Consider the following 22,045-nt stretch of genomic DNA (forward strand, 5'->3'; position numbering starts at 1 on the left):
ATAACAAGTACAATGTTCCCGCACAAAAACATTCATAAAGGAACGTGGACTTCCCCTGATGGAAACACAGTTAATCAGATTGACCACATTCTTGTTGACAAACACCACATGACTGACCTGGAAAATGTACGAACCTTTAGAGGAGCTAATGCGGACTCGGATCATTTCTTAGTCATTGTCAAATTGAGAAGTAAAATTAATAGCAACTATAGACATCAGAAACAAAGCAAATTAAAGAAATATGATGTGGAAAAGCTATAAGACCCAGAAACTAAAACGCTCTATCAGGAGCGGATAAAGAGCATTTTGCAATGGTTGAAACTGCTGCAAAAGCCAATGACGTAAGTTGCATGGATTGTAAGCGAATGATAAAAAGATACTGCAGAGGAAATAATTGGTGAAGTAAGCAGAAACAAAAGGAGCACCTGATTTGATAAAGAGTGTGCAGAAATAACTGAAAGGAAGAATATAGCCTACAAAGCAATAAGTCACATTTTCCCGCCCTTCATGACCCTCATCTTTCTTTGACCAGTACATTTCTTTCTCGAAGTATAGGACCCCTTCTTTTTTTCCCTCTGCTTAGTGTTAATAGAGGATGGTTGCCCAGTTGTACTTTCTCTTAAAACAATAATCACCATCACCACTGTGTGTGGAAACGGTTCCGGATCCCTCTCCTGAAAGACTTGAGTAGCATTATGTTCAAATATGAGTCCTGAACCTTCCAGCAAATTTGTGCATCAGCTCATAAGGCAAAGATGGTTGCAGCCCAATGTTCTAGACTTAATCTCCACTGCCAAGTGGCCTTGTAGTCCTGATCTCAATCCCCTGGAGTTCAAACTGTGGTCAGAGTTAGAGGTAGAAAAGACACCCCAGTGTTCTCCCTCTGCCGTCTTTTACAGACTGCCAGACTAATATAACCTAGATATACGCTAGTCGCATAACATCAATACATATTTGAGTCATTGCGTGTTCAAAATTTAAACGTAAGTTACTGTAAAACTGTTTATTTAATAATCTTCATTATTGTCAGCAAAATTACATCAATTACATAGGAGTTCAAATGTTTAGCTTGACTATCACGAAGTATCGTGCGTGAGCAGTGTATGTATTAGCGTGGAACCACATACGAGCACTCAATTCCACATGACATTACACACGCGTATGACAGTTTAAACACCCGAGTGATAAGTCCCAGCATTACATGATAATGAATGAGCAGTAGAATACTGGAAGTTCAAATTACTTTTATGTCTTGTTCGTAATAACACTAAAATAGTTTAATTTTGCAGTTAAAGTTTACCTGTCTATATTATTTTAATACCCTAAGGGGGATAAACTGAAATTTTATTTTACAATTTGCTTTACATCGTACTGACACACATACATCTTATGACTACGATGGGATAGGAAAGGCCTAGGAATGGAAAGGAAGCTACCGTGGCCTTAATTAAGGTACAGTCCCAGCATTTGCCTGGTGTGAAAATGGGGAAACCACAGACAGGCTTCAGGGCTGCAGATAGTGGGTTCGAATATGATATTTATCATATTAATTTTTTATGTAGTATTCCCCGTCCAGTTACTCATTCCCATTACCCAGCTGATAAAAATTTCTGGGGAGATCACTGCTTGAAAGTCTGAAGTGTTCCGTGATAATGATTGGCCAAAGAGACTCCAAGCATGTGTACAACATGCTAACGGTGGACATTTTGAAGGCCGATTCCTGCAAAACGTGTGTGTCTATGAAAATGAAAATCCGCAGTCTGTTTCCAGTCATTCGACCGGGTCAGGAATGAAATGAATGAAGCCCCCATCTAGCGGCGAGGATAGGAATTGTGCCGGCTGCCGAAGCCTGTCACACTCCTCTGGGGCAATGATTAATGAATGACAGATGAAATGAATTGGAGTGTGTTGCTGGAATGAAATATGACAGGGGAAACTGGAACACCCGGAGAAAAACCCGTCCCGCCTCCGCTTTGTCCAGCACAAATCTCACATGGAGTGACAGGGAAATGAACCACCGGACCGAGCGGTGAGAGGCTGGTGCGCTGCCGCCTGAGCCATGGAGGCTCCTATGTCTATAACATCCTAAAAGGAATTTGAAAAAACTCAATCCATATTACATTTAGCTAAGTTTGTGGCTGACTTGTTTATGACACCCCCCCCCCACACACACACACTCTCTCTCTGTATGTGTAATTAATTTGAATACATTTGTTATTTTAAAATTATATGAAATGGTCTAACTGTTCAACAAATCCTGACAGATGGCTTCTAATTTGTAAGTGCATTAAGCAGGTTTTGATATGGTTATTCGTTGCGTCTTGTGCATTAAGCAGGTTTTGCAGCGGAGCCTCACATTCAACAGCTTTTTAACATGGCTAAATACATGAGTTTGATACAGATGTTTGCGTATTTCAGTAGCTTATGTTCTGGACTTCCAGACACTGGTAATAACCCAAAGTGCCCAAAAATGCATTACGCCGCTTTAGAGCTGGAGCCCCTCAATTGTTGGTTGTACATGCGTTGGCTGCCACAGCAGCCGAGATTTCTAAACCATCTGTCGCACAACCAATTGCAAGCCTCTTTCTCAAATGACACCTAGATCTCCACTTTCTTCTATTTCATGTTTTGTAAAGCAGGGCTCCCTCTGCAGTCTTTTCATGCAACAGTATTCTCGAAGTACAGCCACAGTGCTGCTATTTTATGTGGAATACCTTGTAGAGGAGAGATGTGTTCACTGAAACTGCCAGGGACCCACCCTCCATCCCCTAGAATTACATTTACTTTCATAACCTAAAATAATTTATCACACACCATTATTTATGGCTCAAGTGCGCTGTAGCATTTTATTGGCCGAGATACAATCAGATATGACTAAATCTTAGCAATCAAGTGAAATGCATTCCATTACCAACCAGCGCACAATAAAAACACAACTAAATGCAATCTGTAACTAAACAATGTACAATACAGACCAATAGCTTTGTCAGTAGCAGGTAGGATAAATTACTTCAGCTTTCTGAATGCGCTGCTCTCACCGTACAGAATGCTAAGAAGCCTAACAGCCGTTTCGCGGCCCTAACCTAGACCCCGTTTGCTCGATCCCAGTCCAATGGTTTTGTCACTAACCTAACCAATCCAGGCCAATGGCTTTGTCACTAGTCAGACCTAACCAATCCAGACCAATGGTTTTGTCACTAGCTAGACCTAAACAATCCAGACCAATGGCTTTGCCACTAGCCATCATAAATTTGTTAAGTTCACAAGTTCGCAGCCTTGTGCACCAATTGATCACATCCACAGCAAGAAAGAAACAAATGAAAATGCAATCGCGCATAGATGTCGGCGCTGAAAAAATGCTGCAGTAACTGAACTTTTGCCGCAACAATTACTGGTAAAGCTTTCGTATCCATGGGCAAAAATAAAGTTACAGATCCAATATGGCATGGCTCGAACTATGTCATCACTCAGCAGGCTTGCCATCCTCAACTTGCAAACAAAGGGGGTCTGGGAGAGTACAAAGGCCTCTAATATCCCATGTCAAAACCACTGGTGTGGAATGATTAGTCCATTGGTCTAGACAGTCCTATTTTTAACGAATATGACAGCCCAGTGGTAAACCTGTAGTGTCTACTCCTGAGGAGTGGCTACGAAAAGCGTCTGACTCCATGTTAGGTGCGGCCTAATTTTGAACCTGGCAGTACGTAATAAAATGCCTTTGGGTGTGGCGAGCCCATCGTAACAAAAGCCTATATGGATTAGCAGATATGGTGCCTCGGAAAATTTTAGGGCATCCCCTACCGAAGAAAGTGGAGAGGAACCATATTTGCCCCATACCCGACTACAGCTGGATAAAGGGAAATGATGATGATGACGACGACAGCCCAGTGGCAAGATATAATGGAAGATCTCTCTGAGACTTTTGGAAACTTGGTTGGCCAACAGTAACACAGAAAACTGTTGCATTTTGCCAATTTACACAGTCTCTATTTTTATTCTTCTATTAAGTAAGATTACTTCTTAGTGTGGTATGGTAGGATCCTGGAAAGCACAAAGGAAGGATCTCTGCTTTCTGCTATTTAAGGCATTGTTACACAAAATTTTTTCAAGCCCTTTCTCTTTTCTAAATATGCACACCAGACAGAGAAGTGGCACCCAATTACCACTACCTTCCTAAATTCACTGACATTTTTCTTTTGGTTTTCACTGCCATGACAAAGTAGAAGTGCAACACTATATATTTTTTTTGCTAGTGGTTTAATGTCATACCAACACATCAAAGGTTCAATCTCTTTTTATATGTCACACTGATTTACATTGCACCAACACAAACAGATCTTATGGCGACAATGGGATAGGAAAGGGCTAGGAGTGGGAAGGAGGCGGCCTTGGCCTTAATTAAAGTACAGCCCCAGCATCTGCCTGGTGTGAAATTCGGAAACCATGGACAAACAATTTCTTGAGGGCAGTATGGTTCGAACCTGCTATCTCCTGGATGCAAGCACAGAGCTGCATGCCCCTAACCGTACAGCCAACTTGCCTGGTCTTAATAGCTTATGGAAGTTGAAACGTGTTGGGGCAACATTTGAGCTCTCAATTCAAAATTGTTCCAACTCATTCCCCCAAGCCTACTTTAAGACTCTAAAGACACTGACAACAAACAATTGCAGTATGTGGCTGGTATGAAAGGTCATTGTGAAGAGAATGATTCATGTAGACTGTTCCCCTAGCCTATACAGTGTAAGGCAAGCAAAGAAAGACTTTTGGCCCAATGTATTTCAGTCATGGACACATATGCACGAGTAGACCTGCAAGAACGTTTGTGTAAAACTGTTGAAAGCACCTCCAAATCGTTGAATGTAGAAACAAGACATAACAGCCAAATTGATCTGTAAGTGGGGATTTGACAGCAGCAGAGGTCACAGTATTTCCAAACAGAAATTCAATAATTCAGACGTAGAATATATGGATGAATACATGTTTTTGACTGCCTTCGTTCCTATTCACTTGATTGATGTAATATCAGGAAGGGTTCTATGTTGCAACGATTGCCCTGGATCAAAATCGTGCTGTAGACCTATCAGATTCTTGCTCTCGAAAGAATCGCCGGAGTTGATTTTACGTGAAGAATCTGACATTAAGCGTTATAAGTTTCATTCTAATTGGTCCGTATTCAACTGAGATTACATGTGATTTATTCAGGTAAAATTTTCCACCTATTCAACACAGTAAGCATTTAGCAATGCAGTTATTACATTACATCATAAGGTTTTTTTTTTTTTTTTTTGCTAGGGGCTTTACGTCGCACCGACACAGATAGGTCTTATGGCGACGATAGGATAGGAAAGGCCTAGGAGTTGAAAGGAAGCAGCCGTGGCCTTAATTAAGGTACAGCCCCAGCATTTGCCTGGTGTGAAAATGGGAAACCACGGAAAACCATTTTCAGGGCTGTCGATAGTGGGATTCGAACCTACTATCTCCCAGATGCAACATCATAAGATTTGGTACTAGTTTCGAGCCTACTTGGGGTCATCATCAGCCATAAATATTCCAGAACACAATTTAGTCAAAATATCCTAAAACAATACAATTTAGTTAAAACAAGCAATATTACACTACCCAGGCTTAAAATTTAATGGTGAATCAATCATCAATCAATCACTACTGATCTGCATTTAGGGCAGTCCCCAGATGGCAGATTCCCTATCTTTTGTTTTCCTGCTGGACTGAGTGACCTTATAACCATGTGCAGAGATCTGTACCCTCTATTTACAATCATATTTATGTGACGGTTGAGGCGCTGGCCTTCTGACCCCAACTTGGCAGGTTCGATCCTGACTCAGTCCGGTGGTATTTGAAGGTGCTCAAATATGTCAGCCTCGTGTCCATAGATTTACTGGCACACTAAAGAACTCCTGTGGGACTAAATTCCGGCACCTCTGCGTCTCCGAAAACTGCAAAAGCGTAGTTAGTAGGACGTAAAGCAAATAACATTATTCTTGTTTTCCTAGTCTCTTGTTAAATGATTGCAAAGAAATTGGAAATTTACTGAACATCTCCCTTGGTAAGTTATTCCAATCCCTAGCTCCCCTTCCTATAAATGAATATTTGCCCCAATTTGTAGTCTTGAATTCCAACTTTATCTTCATATTGTGATCTTTCCTACTTTTAAAGATACCACTCAAACTTATTCGTCTACTGATGTCATTCCACAGCATCTCTCCACTGACAGCTCAGAACATACCGGTACCACTTAAAGTCAAAGAAATATAGATGTTTATTTAAGTCCACCTGGAAAAGAGTGCTATGGTTCTAACTGTATCTCTCTCATGTGAGTTCTAAAAGTAATGTTTTTTCTGTAGCACTGAAAAAAATGAGCACAATTGTGATTAAGGTTCATAAAATAAATGCTTCAAACTATACTTTATAAATATGTTTCAAAGTACTAATAGTCTAAAAGTGAGTCTTTCTGGTAGATTCTATTGATATTGGCCTATGTTTTGGTGCTGTTGAATTATACACTATTTCAAAATGTTGGCATGTATATGTCAGAGAAAAATTTGACACTTTGGAATCGAGTTTTTCATTAGAGTTCTAATAATAAATGGCCTTGAAGTGAGGAGAATAATTCATGTACTTAATGTAAACTGATTAAACCATATCATTGAATAAACTTCCAGTCGAATTCTGAGAAACTGAATGCAAGCACTGCACGTGGTAGTTGAATAACTGTTTGTGAGAAGATTGAAGTTTCAGTTCATTGCGGAGCAATTGGACATTGCACCCCAGTGTGTTAAGCGTGGCTGATAAGTGTTTAATAAACAATTGAAGGGCTCGGTGGAATACAGTCATAAGCTACCATTGTGTTTTTTGAGATGTTCATGCCATCGTATTCTTTAAATTTCCCTCTTTAATATCACACTAAGAAGTTTCTTGTATTTATAAAAGATTGCAGAATATGCTAGGTGGAAGTTCTTTACTTTGCCATCTAGTGACAATTTCAGAACTAACACAGTCATAAGCCACACTAAAATGGCGTCGAAATCAAGAGTGAATGACGATTTATCTCCTGTTCAGAGGACTTTTGAGAATAATGAAGCTGAAAGTGAAGAGTCAGATCCATTTGATACAGATGGTGATGATTCTTGGCAGCCATCAAGCAACAGTTCCAGCTCTAATGACAACTTGGTAAGAGTATAGACAAATTTGATCATGGATAACCTCTAGTTTGTGGCTTGTGACTGTATTTTACTCATTTTATTTAATTTACAAATAACTCGTATCTTATGAAAATGCATGAACAATAGCATTATATTTGATAACCATAGAATAATAATTTAGTAGAAATATTAATATTAACAATAATATTTACATAGCATACCATGTGAAAGCAATTAGCAGTTAAATATCTGTTGATGTAGCTTATAACTATGTTCATCTGAAATTATCTGAATTTGTTACTCGTAATTTTAGAGCTTGAAGTTAGTAGAATGCCTGAGGATTCACCAATAGTATATACCCTAGATAAATGGGTGGATGTTGTGAAGTCAGCAAGTCCAGAAACTTCATTGTGACAAAAATGAAAGGAGATGACTTCAAAACTTTAGATGATCTCAAGTCATTGCTATCAATACCCACTAAATTCACAACTAGAGATTCAGTTCACTTCAGTGAAGCTACACAATTTCAATTGAATTTCAAAGACCCTTTTCAGCTGCCTGGCCGAGGCGGTAAAGGCGTGCTCGGTTCGCCCGGAAGGATGTGGGTTCGAATCCCCGTCAGGAAGTAGTAAAATTTAAGAAACGAGATTTCCACTTCCGGAGGTGCATATGGCCCTGAGGTTCACTCAGCCTACACAAAAAATGAGTACCAGGTTAATTCCTGGGGGCAAAGGCGGCCGGGCGTAGAGCTAACCACTCTACCCCATCACGTGGTGAGGTTAACAATGGTGGAAGTCTTTACCTTTCACTCCTCCAAGGGCCTTCATGGCCTGTACGGAGGTGACTTTGCTTTGCTTTTCAGCTAGGTGTTAAGCTTTGTTATACTACATTAGGGCCAGTTCGGTATGCAAACATTCGCACCAAGAAGAAAGGAAGATTTGTGGAACATTATTCATTTCCGCTCAGAACAGAAATCAACTCCCTGTCAACCAGAAGAAATTTACTAATGTCATGTCTCTCATGGCATTCATTCCTGTAGCCAATCAACTCATTTTCATGTCCCTTACTGGATATAATTTTGAAGATAATGATGTGGAAGAATTCCCTTGAGATACACGTTATTTTTCTTTACAGTATGTGTATTCATTCTCAAATATTGTGTTTTCTTAAATTAAGTGTGTTCATTCTCAAATATTGTGTCTTTATAATTAAGTGTAGGCTTATTAATTCTCTAATATTTTGCTATTCTTGATAAATAAAAATTTATTCGCCCTCAAGTACTTAAATTTCTTTCTGGGAAATAAAGTCATAAGCCCATGTTAGTTACCTCATTCATCAAAAATGCTCTTAAATCATATACTAGGGCAAAGTGTTGTTTCACTGTCTCCCATATGTTTTATAACACATACAGGTGTTCATTTATACAAGGAAAGTTATTACAAATGTAGTGGATGATTTACAGGTGAGCTGAACTTTAATTTGTCATTTACTCAGAACTATGTTATTGTGGCTTATGACTATATTCTACCGAGCCCTTCAATTATTCAACCACCAGACATTCAGTTTCTCAGAATTCTACTGGAAGTTCATTCAATGATATGGCATTTGAAATAGTGTATAATTCAACAGTGCCAAAACATAGGCCAATATCATTAGAATTCTACCAGAAAGACTCACTTTTAGACTATTAGTACTTAGAAATATATTTACAAAGTATAGTTTGAAGCATTTATTTTATGAACTTTCATCACAATTGTGCTCATTTTATTCAGTGCTGTGGCAAAAACGATACTTTTAGAACTCACATGAGAGATATACAGTTAGAACTATAGCACTTGATTCCAGTTGAAGCCATTTTACAATGGCATATTAGTTAATATTTGTTTTATTATCTTTGTATTTCTTCATTAACTTTTAAGCTGGGTAATGTAATATTGCTTATTTTAACTAAAATGTATTGTTTTAGCCATTTTACAATGGAATATTAGTTACTATTTGTTTTATTATCTTTGTATTTCTTCACCATTAACTTTTAAGCTGGGTAATGTAATATTGCTTATTTTAACTAAAATGTATTGTTTTAGGATATTTTCACTTAATTGTATAATTGAATATTTATGGCAGACGATGACCCCGATTAGGGTCGAAACTAGTACCGAACTTTATAATGTAATAACTGCATTGCAAAAAGCTTACTGTATTGAATAGGTGGAAAATTTTACCTGAATGAAGAATATGACATGAAGACTAGTATAAGGAATCGTGTGAACTGTACCTTGGTTCTTGGTGACTGTACATTAGAAGTCACCGTTGATTTTCGTTTAACTATAATAGATGGCAGCATGTGTAACATTCTAAGTGGAACAAACACAACCTCAAATTGTTTCATTTGTGGTTCGAAACCAACAAAAATGAATTCTACTAAACCTTGAGATATGCCTGCAAACAAAAAAAAGTTCTCTTTTCATTCGATCTATCTCCAATTCATGCCATAATAAGAACAGTTGAATATTTATTAAATATTGTGTATCGTCTAACCTTCAAATAATGGCAGGCTAGTGATCCAGAAAAAAGGTACTTTTGGAGAAAGAAAAAAGAATCCAAACTGCATTCAAAAAGAAAATGGGTCTCGTCGCTGATAAACCCAAACAAGGCTTTGGGTTCTTCAACAATGGTAATATGGCTAGAAGTTTCTTACCTGATCCTAAGAAGGCTTTTGAAATAACAGGCATTGATGAAACACTTATTAGGAACCTATCTGAGATTCTACGGATAGTTGCAAGTGGCAGTCATTGATGTAGGGCTTAAAAGTATTATCTGTGATACCAAAGGCTTGTAACTAAGGTTATACGAGTGGTATTACGTGCCAAGCAGTTTGCACAGGTTGCTAGTCCATGGAGTTGATATATTACAGTCTTTTGAGTTACCCGTAGGACTGTTTTTGGAAGAGCCTTTTGAAGCCCTCCACAAGGTCTTCAGCCATACTAGGTTAGTTAATTAATTAATGTTATTTGCTTTATGTCCCACTAACTACTCTTTTATGGTTGTCGGAGACACCAAGGTGCCGGAATTTAGACCCACAGGAGTTCTTTTACGTGCCCGTAAATCTACCGACATGAGGCTGACGTATTTGAGCACCTTCAAATACCACTGGACTGAGCCAGGATCGAATTTGCCAAGTTGGGGTCAGAAGGCCATCATCTCAACCGTCTGAGCCACTCAGCCCGGCCCACACTAGGTTGAAGCATACACAAAAAACTTCTCAATCCAATATGTGTTTAAATAACACACACATGCTCACTGTATTGGACCCTACTGTATCCTCATACATAAAGTACACAACAGTGTTCTCCCCATAAATTTTCGTCAAATGGGTGTCAGGAATGAGTAGCCTGACAGGGAATACTATGTAAAATATAAAAATGGTCAAATTTCAATTTATTCCACTCAGGGCATTAACATTAATATTAGACAGGTAAACATTAACTGCAAAACTGAACATTTTTGGTGTTATCACGAACAAGATATAACAGAATATTTTGAACTTCTAGTGTTCTACTGCTCGTTCATAATCAGTTGGTTACTGTGGAGTGCGGAACGGGTTTGTTGCGTCCACCAGAATCGTGTGCTCATATGCCATTCCACGCTAATCCAGACACCGCTCGCACACGACACTAAACGATAGTCTAAACATTTAAACTCTGAGGTAACTTGTACAATTATGCCGACAATAATGAAGATTCTTCATTTAAATAACAGAATTTACATTTTAATTTGGAACACACAATAACTCAAATATATATGATTGACGATTGTCAGGAGTTGGAAACAGTAACAGAAGATAGAGAGGGAGAGACACAGAGGGAAACAAGAAGCTTCTCATTCACAAATGAAGATATTTTCAGAGAAATCCAACTGCAGCAAGGAAAAGCAGCAGGAAGTGATCAAATTACTGGGGAGGTATTAAAGACAATGGGGTGGTACATAGTGCCTTATTTAAAATTTCTCTTTGACTATGTCATAAATAATAGTGTAATACCAAAGGAATGGAAGGAATCTATAATAATACCAATTTATAAAGGAACTACAGATCAAACAGCCTGACCAGTATAGTTTGTAAAATAGTGGAGAGTTATAATCAAAGTAGATCAGAGGGATATGTGATGATAAAAATTGGTTCATGAGGAGCTAGTATGGATTTAGAAAGAAATTTTCTTGTGAGGCACAACTGGTGGGATTTCAGCAGGACATATCAGATCAATTGGATTCAGGAGGTCAGTTAGATTGCATAGCCATAGATCTTTCCAAAGCCTTTGATAGAGTGGAACATGGAATATTATTAAAGAAATTGGAGAGAATAGGATTGGACGTAAGGGTTACACGTTGGATAAAAACATTTCTAAATTCACGGGTTCAGAAAGTCAAAGTAGGAAATAATGTATTGCAGGAAGAGAAAGTTTGGAAGGGAATTGCACAGGGTAGTATAATCGGTCCGTTACTTTTCTTAATATACGCAAATGATTTAGGGAACAATATAACATCTATATATATAAAATAAGAGTTTTGTCTGTACATTGCTCAGAATTTGAAAAGAATGGTATTTCTGTATCGGTCATGTCCATAGTAACCAGGAAATGCAATTTTTACTTTTCCGTAATTTCTGTCTGTCTGTATGTATGTATGTACACGCATCACGAGAAAACGGCTGAAGAGAATTTAATGAAAATCGGTACGTGAAGTTGGGGGATGAGCCTCTACAATCTAGGCTATAAATAATTTTATTCACGCTGAGTGAAATGCTAGTTTAGGGGAAGGCCTAAAATTTTATTCTCAAATATTTATATTATTAGTGGTCCTATCGATAAATACTGCATAACAAAAGTTATATAGAATTAAATTTATGATCATTTATGTCATACATCGTTACCGTACCGGCTTTGATAACACAGATATTAATGAATTTGTATTTTTGTTGCTAAGTCCATATCAACGCCGAGCCACGAGAAAATGGGTTAACAGAATTTAATGAAAACCGCTATATAGAGTCGGGGATAAGAAACTACAGTCTAGGCTGTAAATAATTTTATTTTCCCCGAGATGAAATGGTACTTTAGGGGAAGGCGTCTAAAATTTAATTTTAAATACCGGTACCTATGTTATTGGTGCTATAGAAAAGTACGGTACTACATAACAAAAGTTATAGACAATACAATTTCCGATCATTTATGTTTCATTCAGTTTTACTGTACCGACTATGATACGAGTGGTATTTCAGAAGGCCTACAATATCCAAAGCGCTTAACACTGATCAACAATTACTTTACATTGACCATTGTTTGTTGTGATGTTCTTCGTTTCTTATGGTGCCGCTCAACTCCGATAGATGGGATTACTACTGCATACCGAGTATAACAGCCTGACTGAACATTGGCGGGAAATAGCTGGGGAGTTGGGAAACTTTATTCTTTAGCATGCCATTCCTCTGGCTCATAGATTTTCTGATACTACAGCATAGCATTCACCAGTATCCAGTAATCGGGAGATAGTGGGTTCGAGCCCCACTGCCGGCAGCCCTGAAAATGGTTTTCCGTGGTTTCCCATTTTCACACCAGGCAAATGCCGGGACTGTACCTTAATTAAGGCCACGGCCGCTTCCTTCCACTTCCTAGGCCTTTCCTAACCCATCGTCACCATAAGACATATCTGTGTCGGTGCGACGTAAAAAAAGAAAGCATCATACCATTCGAGCTATTCAATCCGTACTCTGAGGCACTGATTGGAACGAGTAGTGTGCATATTTAACGGAATAATGACAGAGGAGTGTTCATGGCAGTCTGCGACCTGGTTGTTCCAGCTCTGGAACTTTGGACTGTTAGATCGGCACCGTAGTACTGTTCGTTGAAAGTGAGAAAGTGTGCGGTTTTTCATTTGATCGAGTATTTTACATGATAACATTGCTTTCAATCGCTACATTGCTACTGACGTTTTTGTAATGACCTATGTTGAATTCAGTTAGGAAAACCACCAAGTCAGTCTTTCTGAGAATCCCGTAGCAAAGCACGGGTACATCAGCTAGTCAAAAATAAGATTGTATGCAGATGACATAATTGTTTATAGGGAAATAAATAACATTGAGGATTGTTCAGAATTACAAAGGGACCCTGAAAGTATCCAACAATGGGTTGAAGAAAATAATATGAAGGTTAATGGAGGCAAATCAACTGTTACAACTTTTACAAACAGGTGCTTTAAAACTGAATTTGAATAAACTTTGGATGATGGCAAGTGCAAATACTTAGGTGTGAGATTTGAAAGTAATTTGCACTGGAAGGGTCATGTTGATGACATTGTTGGGAAAGCATACAGATCGTTACATGTCATAATGAGGCTACTTAAAGGATGCAATAAAGAATTAAAAGAAAAAAGTTACTTAAGTATGGTTCGTCCATTATTGGAATATGCAAACAGTGTTTGGGATCCTCACCAAGAATACCTAATAAAAGAAATAGATAGTGTGCAGAGGAAAGCAGCAAGATTTGTAACAGGGGATTTCAGGAGAAAGAATAGTGTATCAGAAATGTTAAAGGAACTTGGGTGGGAAACTTTAAGTAAGAGAAGGGAGAAAACTAGACTTATAGGATTATATAGAGCCTATACAGGAGAAACAGCAGGGGGAGATATCCGTGAGAGGCTTCAGTTGGAAAATAATTATATCGGCAGAACAGACCATAAATATAAAATTAGAAGGAATTTTAGCAGAAGCGATTGGGGTAAATTTTCATTCATTGGGAAGGGTGTGAAGGAGTGGAACAGTTTACCAGGGATAGTGTTTGATCCTTTTCCAAAATCTGTACAGATATTCAAGAAGAGAATAACCAGCAACAGAAAAAATAAATGAAGTGTTAGGAGGGCATTCGACCAGTGCAGGTTATTGTAAATTAAAAAAATAAAATAAAAATGTGTGTGATTAAATTAATTCCATCCCCTGGTCTAAGGAGTTGGACAGCCAAAGTAGGGGACTGCCTGTAGGAGTGAAGTACAGTGGGGACTTCGAGGGCCCTGGGACCGCTATGGTAGCTGTGAAGGCCCTTCAGGAACTCTGAAAATTGGTGGCAAAAGGGGCTCTGGTTAAGACGCAGCGGGTCGTTATGCTACTTAGGTTCCAGACTGGGTTTAAAAAAAAAAAAGAAAATGCAATGTAAAGTTTAATCTTAAACCAGTTGTATAGTATCATTTGAAGTAATTCCACATAGGCCCTACTGTATATCAGTTGACTATATTTGTAAGTAGTACAGGAGATATTATAAGTAGAATTTTGTAAACAATATAAATTAAGAATGAGCTGTGTGTTTAATAGAAAAAATTGTTAGCGTAAATTGTATAAATAATAATAATAATAAATTGTATTGTATTACCGTATATGAAAATTTTCTTCTATTGTTAATTTAATATTTAGTGCTTGACAATAATGTATTTTAGTGTACCATTTGCCACCGAGGTAGACACCTCATTTGCAAATAAAGAGATTTTGATTTTTGATTTTGATATTAATATAACATAAACCGAACGAGATAGCCGTGGCGTTAGGAGCGCACAACTGTGAGCTTGCATTAAGGAGAGAGTGGGTTCGAAGCCCACTGTCGGCAGCCCTGAAGATGGCTTTCCATGGTTTCCCATTTTCACACCCGGTAAATGCTGGGGCTGTACCTTAATTAAGGCCACGGCCGCTTCCTTTCCATTCCTAGCCCTTTCCTATCCCATCGACGCCATAAAACCTATATGTGTCGGTATGATGTAAAGCAACATCAAATATTATGTAACTAGCACATATCTAGGTTATGATAGCCGGATGGTCAGTGAAAACGGCTGGACAGTGGCGCCCATTAGAAAGGTCCTAGGAGAACACTGCGCAAAGAAAAGGACGATAGATACAGATCTGGGAATTTATTTTAGAAACGATACTGGTCAACTCCATTCTTCTATGGACAACTATGATTTCGCAGATGGTGATAACTGATATGAGGAAAATCTAGATATATTGAAGTCATATATAATAATTTTATTGATATATACATAAATGCATGGATAAATGTTCACTTAGAATAACATATGTAGTTTTCTGTGTCAAACACTACAAAATTTGGTCAAGGACGCCACTCTTTTTCCACATTCCTGGAGTTGATAGCGATCACAATTATTCTTGCACAGCCGACGCATACAATCCTCCTACGGATCATTATGTTTCGTACTGTCACATATTCTGTGAAGGAAGCAGTGTACCACAAATCGTGTCATGACATGTCATAGCTCATAATTCAATTGCCGCCAATCTTGAGTCATCATGGCATCTGTGGTATAAAACGTGCTCCATATTTCCTTTTATCTTTGAATAAAGTTCTTGTAGAACACTGTCAGAGGCAGGTGTAGAATGCAGTAGCATCCATTCTCGTAGGTCCTCTAAGAAGAACCTTTCTCTTACTAGTTCGTATACCAATCGTGAGGGAGTAAATTGCAATAGGCTTTGAACTTTCTTTAGATAAACAGCTTTTGTCTTCTCTAAAACTCTTAAATTACTCTTCGTAAGATGGTCCCATATTAGCTGTCCATAACTCACTAATGGCGAAAAAGAGCTTCATCGCTGTATCCACTGAGAGACTCTGCAGATGCTTGATTTCATTCATGGCTATTACCGCAACAGCGACCTTGTCTTTTATAAGTAGTGTGAAAGTGGTACCCGTGACCTGTAGTCATTCCCAGGTTCTTAAAGGATGCGGGAATTGATAATCTCTCATTCTTATAATAAATTGTGTCTTTTAATGTAATTTTCCCTCCTCGCCTGAATGTCGAGACTACTGTTTTACTTGCATTCAGCTGTAAATCGTTTCTACCTGCCCATTCCACTAATCTATCAAACGCTGCTTGTAGATCTTCACTGGACGAAGACACAATTGCCATATCATCCGCATACACATAAAGTTTTACATTCTCCTCATTGTTTGTTCTATAGGAAAGGACATTCTCAAATTGTCGTTAACTTGCACGTAGTTCTCTGCAAGTATATTTCGTATCAGAACAAATAGGGCATTATCACTTCCAATAAGCTGCTCTAGTTTTTCTATCAGTAACGTTCTGTTGACCAAGTCAAAGGTCTTTGAGAAGTCGATGAAAGCAAGATGTAGTTTCTGCTTCTGTTTCCCTGTTGTTTTTAGTACACAAGAACCTCGTTTATCCGGCCCTCAATCTGGATCTCCGGTTTATCCAGATCAAAAATAATAAAAGTTTATGTTTACTCTTCTTGAATGTCTTTTCCGTCAAGGATAGTTAAGGACAGGAATTGGAAGTAATTCGGCCACGGTCTATTAAAGGTACCGTCTCGGCATTCGCCTGCAATTGAGAATGGGAAACCGTGAAAAAAAAAACTCCCAGGATGGCCGAGGTGGGATTCGAACCCATGCTCTTCTGAATGCAACGCACTATTAATTCACCGAAAGTGAAACCGGCACTCCATCAGAAGAAACAATGACTCATGGAGGGGCAACAATGCAGCTGGACAAACTGATGGCCTATTTAGAATCCTTGACTGAAACCACACGGCAGAACTATTGTTAGTAAAAAGTCTTTGTGTTCGTGCTAAGCCCAAACGCTATACAAATGTAAAACAGAAAAAACTCACATCATTTCAAAGCACAAAACATGAGTCTTATATTTTTTTGTTCAATTAAACTTATATTAACAGATTATATAACATGTACTGTATTTGTTTTTACTTTTTCGGATTTTCAATAATCCGGATCAGTTCCAGTCTCACTTAATCCGGATAAACAGGGTTTTTGTGTATGTCATTTTGTAAACACGGAACAGCCTGTAGAGTAGATCTGCCCCTTTGAAACCCAAATTGCTCTTCCGGTATCACACGGTCCACAAGTTCTGTTAGTCTTTCTTCAAGGAGCTTGGTCAGTATTTCAAATGGAATGCATCTAATGCAATACCCCTGTAAGCATGTGGATCCTTTAGTACCTTTAGTGTGGCGTATCTCCATCTATCCGGAATGGATCCTCTTATGAGGCATTGATTCATGACGGATGTCCAAGCGGCTTTGAGCTCTGTAATGCTCTGTTACAAGTGTTCGTTAAATAGGTTATCTGGACCACAATTCTTGTGGTCTTTACTTTTCTGAATTGCCTCCTCTACCTAGTCTTCTGTGAACAGTAGGGTAATGGTATTGTTGTTATTGTCGTTCTTGGATGGCCTGTAATACCATGCTAAAATGCGATGCCCACATTTCCATTGTCATGTACCTTGGGAATTTTGATTCCCTTGGTTGCAGAACCCTGTAGAGATTTAGTTCCACTCTTTCTATCGATTTAATTTCAGTTATACGCTGGGATGATTCCTTGGCTTCTTTAATCACCTTCTTGTAAAGCCTCCTTAGTGTTGAGTATATTTGTACATTTGTTTCTGTTTGAAATCTGGTCACGTTATGTAGAGCATCTAATGCATTCCTCCTTGCCTGGTAGCAAACAGCATTGAACCATGGTTTAGCTCTATGTTTGTTTGATCATTCTGTTACCTTTGAGTTTTCCAGCATATTTTCTATGATATGTACTGCTTCGTTCAGATTTCCCAAACACATCCTCTAAAATATCTAGTGTTCTTGCTAATTCCTCAGCTAGGAGGGTGCAATCAATCATCCTCGAATTCGTCTCTTGTCGTGAGTGTAAAATCCCATCGTATCCTCTTGTCTATATGAAGGTCGTCTCTATTGGTAAGTGGTTCCTGACAATTATGTCTTCAAGAACTATCTGTTTCTTGAGGTCGAGTCCCTTCATGTTTGAGAAGAAGAGGTCGATTGTGCTGGTCCCGTTATATGAGTAGTATATATTCTTTTCTGGATCATTACGAAGGTTCAAATCCTCTGTTTCTAGGAAATATAGAATGAGTTTTGTCTTAGTAGTCTGATAATCTATTGTACAGTTCAGATCACCAGTCATTATGAAGGGCTCATTCTTGTTTATGTTACTGAAGGCTGTGTTACATATCTCTATGAAGTCATATATGCTAATTCATTTTCACTATATTTTCAGTGTTATTACTTACGTTTACAAGTGCCCTGTAATTTCTGATACAGGACTCTTGGACGAGATATTTTCTATATATATTTACAATTGTAAAGTTCAACAACGACAAACATGTTTGTTAGGTCTAACTGGTCAATGAACTGGTCACAGACAATAAACACGTGAAGAAAACTTAATTCTGATTTTTGTCCATTCCTCCCATATGTCGCCGCACTATGGACCGTGGCCTTAATTAAAGTACAGCCCCAGCATTTGCATGATGTGCTGATGATATGGTCTTGACCTCCAAATCAAAAGAGGATCTTCAGGGAAACTTGAATCAATTAGCAATATGGACCCAAAACAACAATCTTGATATAAACCTTAAGTAATAATAATGTTATTGGCTTTACGTCCCACTAACTTCTATTTCGGTTTTCAGAGACGCTGAGGTGCCGGAATTTTGTCCCGCAGGAGTTCTTTTACGTGCCAGTAAATCTACTGACACGAGGCTGTCGTATTTGAGCACCATCAAATACCACCGGACTGAGCCAGGATCGAACCTGCCAAGTTGGGGTCAGAAGAGCAGCGCCTCAACCGTCTGAGCCACTCAGCCCGGCATAAACCTTAAGTGAACAATGACAATGATCTTTAGAAAGGGCAGAAGAACAGTCAAGGATGACATTATCTCAGAGATGAGCCATTGATTCAAACCTGTCACTTCAAATACCTAGGAATTACTCTTCAGATGCAAGGGAAAATATTCACACGTCACGTGAAAGATAAGGTGATATATGCTGTCAGAACAATGAATGACATTAGTCATCTCTGGGACATGTCTCTGCAATCAGCAATAGACTCTTTAAAGAGCAATTACAACCAACGCAACGTATGGGTTGGATAAAATATGGGTTAATTTAAGCAAAAATAATCTGAAAGACAGAGAAAGTGACAGCTACATTTTTAAAGAAACTGCTTTCCCTATCGAAATACACCCCTTTGAGGTTGACATCTGAACTAGCAGAACCTTTCTTTATCGAAAAACTTCGACTGCATCACCAACTACTGTCTACAAGACAGTACGAATACTACAAGAACTACTAGCAAAAAAAGGAGATTCCAATTGATTTCTATTCCACAACAGCCATGACGTCAACAGAATGGAAGTGCACTGCCTATGAACTAAGACACACAGTGACCCGTTTTGCGGTGCATGGTTTACACCATAGGATTTGTGAAACAGAGGTGTTCCATGCGCCCACACCAGAGTTCATCTGTAAATTATGTACAAAGGCCTGATAGATATCATGCTCTTGTGTGTTCTAAGAGGATGTCATCGATAACACAATTATGTAAATAGTTTTATGTAATGCACATTGTGCATACTTATTCCTTAATAATAAAATGGAAAACCATGCACAGGGGTCTACAATCCACTGACACATAACTGATACTGCAGCACAAATAAGATGCTGCTACCATCCCCCAGGAATTTTTTAAAAATTACCTTTTTTAACTCTTCCATGCAGGATTTAATTCCTGATACGAATCTTCACACATCTCATGAAAAGAGGGGGCGGGGGGCTGGGTTTGAATTCTTATCTTATGGTTTCCCGCTCTACCTACATGTGAATGCCAAGGTAATATTATCTGCGCACTTTTTAGTGATAGATTTACACCCTAGTGCTGAAGCGGTCGACTTTGGTTATCTTCGAGATTCGTATTGGCAACCTTTGAAACACAAACTAAGAATCGCTTATCATCGCTGTGCGACATCTGGCGTACACTTTAAGTACTCGTACTGTTGTTGTTTACACAGCAAAGCCAAACTATATAATTCATGCTAGGAACACGTTTCGCAACGGGAAATGTTATATAGTATTAAATATTGTGTGTGTGACACAGTTGTTTGCTTAAAATAATAAAGGTTTATAATATTCATATCGATCGATCATATTATCGATTCAATTCAGATTTCATTTCCATTCAGTTGGCAGTATTTACGGAACCCTTCTTACTTCTCCAACGAGTACAAAAATCTATCACTAAAAAGTGCGCGGATAATATATATATGCCACAACTGCTTTCAGCACAATCCTGGCTCCAATTAATTCCAAAATTCCTACGGTAGCATACAGAACACAGCCAAAGGCTTAATATAGAGGCAGGTGACCACAATGTCCCATGTCATAAAATGAAGAAAGCTAAAGAAAAAGCAGATCAGTAACAAACACAAATCCCTGCATAAGCAAAGCCTGTAATGGATCGTTATAAAGGGGGGAAAAAATCATATCAAATCATCATACAACTATTACGACTGCAACCACATAAAGCATAGCAATGCACTTCAGCTGTAGGACACTAAATTACCACACTGGAAAGGACTCGTATTATAAATCAAATGCAAAACTGTAAAAGGTCTACATGATTTCAAAATTCTAAACGTCACAAATAGAACTTGGGACTGGTACATGAAAACACATTCAATATAAACTAAATTTTCGCACTACTACATTGTACAAGTTCTCGTTTAATTTCATCAAATGATTACGATTAAAACTGTTTTAAGAATCAAACAATCCATAAAATCACGCTGACGTACTTTAACCAAAATGAGCTAAGTGCCGGACGAAGACGAACCATAACATTATCTTACGCATATAACCAAATGTTCAAATGCATGTAGAGAACTCAAAATAATTACTAAACAGAGAATAATTTATAAAAGTTTACAACAAATTCGTAGTTATTTTCAAGGGCAAAACACTGTACAGATCAGATCTGCACCGAGTTAGCATCTGTTCCGAGGGGGGGAAAAAAATGTTTACAATCCCTTTGGTTGGAAGATACATACCTCTTAAAAGTTGAATCTGTACGATTTCGCTTTTTTCATTTACAACATATTCATAGCAACAGCAAAAACAAACTTCTCAGAAGATTAACTACTACTTCCATCAACAATTACGGACATCTTGGACAAGGAACAAGCAAGGAATAACACAATCAAAGACGCGTGAATGGAAAACAAAAATATCCAAGGAGAAAATTCACGCATGTATATTTACCACTTATTCTCTTTGATATTTACCACTTTGCACTCATCTGCGAAAGTGATATGATACATTCGCACACTCTATGAATAAAGATGTTAATCTATGAAATTAACTACTGTCAACTACTGTATTTGCTACTGTATTTAAACATTAAAGACATTTAAAACTTTGAGTCTGTTAAAAGCTTAACAATTTTCACTCATTCTACACATGCTATTCTTTGATGGTGAAGGAGAGCTCCCCATTATGCTTGAGCAATCCACACAATTCCCGAATTGTAGCCCTCTGGCGTTGCTTTGGTTTACCGATTTATATATATATATATATATATATACACCATTCTTTGTTATGACGGCGAATAAACCATGGAACAAACGCAGGCAATTTGATGTAGACAATTTTCCCTCAACATTTATTTAGGAAGCGTATAAAGTGCATCGCTCTGTAGTTTCAAAATCTTGCTATTGATAAAGATTTTGGAGTTCGTGCATTAATATGAGTTCACACACTGATGAAAACGGTGTGAAATATGTGCTTACTCTCTCACAACCAAATAAGAAAGTCTGCCTGAAAAAAGGTAATTATGAAGGTAAAAATTGTATTAACTGACATGTCTAGGTTAAGTAAGAGAAATACAGTTTACTCTTGTAGATTTATAGATAATATTTGCTAGGTTGTAGCGTATCTATATCCTGCAGCTTTCTGTGCAGAGACATATAACATCCTTCGAATGGGAGAAGTTTGGCGACTTTTACCTCGAAATATTGAGCCCATT

General features: G+C 38.2%; 2 protein-coding genes across 10 annotated transcripts in view; one reads left to right on the forward strand and one right to left on the reverse strand.

The window, feature by feature from the left end:
- Positions 1–21,200, reverse strand: part of Acn (Acinus) — a 333,736-nt gene extending 312,536 nt beyond the window's left edge. For 4 of the 5 annotated variants that reach the window (XR_010860744.2, XM_067151132.2, XM_067151130.2 and 1 more), the window contains exon 1: positions 21,072–21,195. The gene's annotated coding sequence lies outside the window, so the exon portion shown is untranslated. Of the gene's footprint in view, positions 1–21,071 lie in introns of all 5 variants that reach the window. The other variant, XM_067151131.2, reaches the window with a different exon arrangement.
- Positions 21,201–21,628: 428 nt separating this feature from the next.
- Positions 21,629–22,045, forward strand: part of LOC136877259 (uncharacterized) — a 137,948-nt gene continuing 137,531 nt past the window's right edge. For 2 of the 5 annotated variants that reach the window (XM_067151136.2, XM_067151137.2), the window contains exon 1: positions 21,711–21,847. Coding sequence is in view for 2 of the 5 variants with exons in the window: in XM_067151134.2 (XP_067007235.2) it covers positions 21,766–21,859 (94 nt within the window). In the remaining 3 variants the exon portion in view is untranslated. Of the gene's footprint in view, positions 21,860–22,045 lie in introns of all 5 variants that reach the window. The other 3 variants (XM_067151134.2, XM_067151135.2, XM_067151138.2) reach the window with 3 other exon arrangements.

This window comes from Anabrus simplex, chromosome 7, assembly GCF_040414725.1.
Source record: "Anabrus simplex isolate iqAnaSimp1 chromosome 7, ASM4041472v1, whole genome shotgun sequence".
Lineage (NCBI taxonomy): Eukaryota > Metazoa > Arthropoda > Insecta > Orthoptera > Tettigoniidae > Anabrus > Anabrus simplex.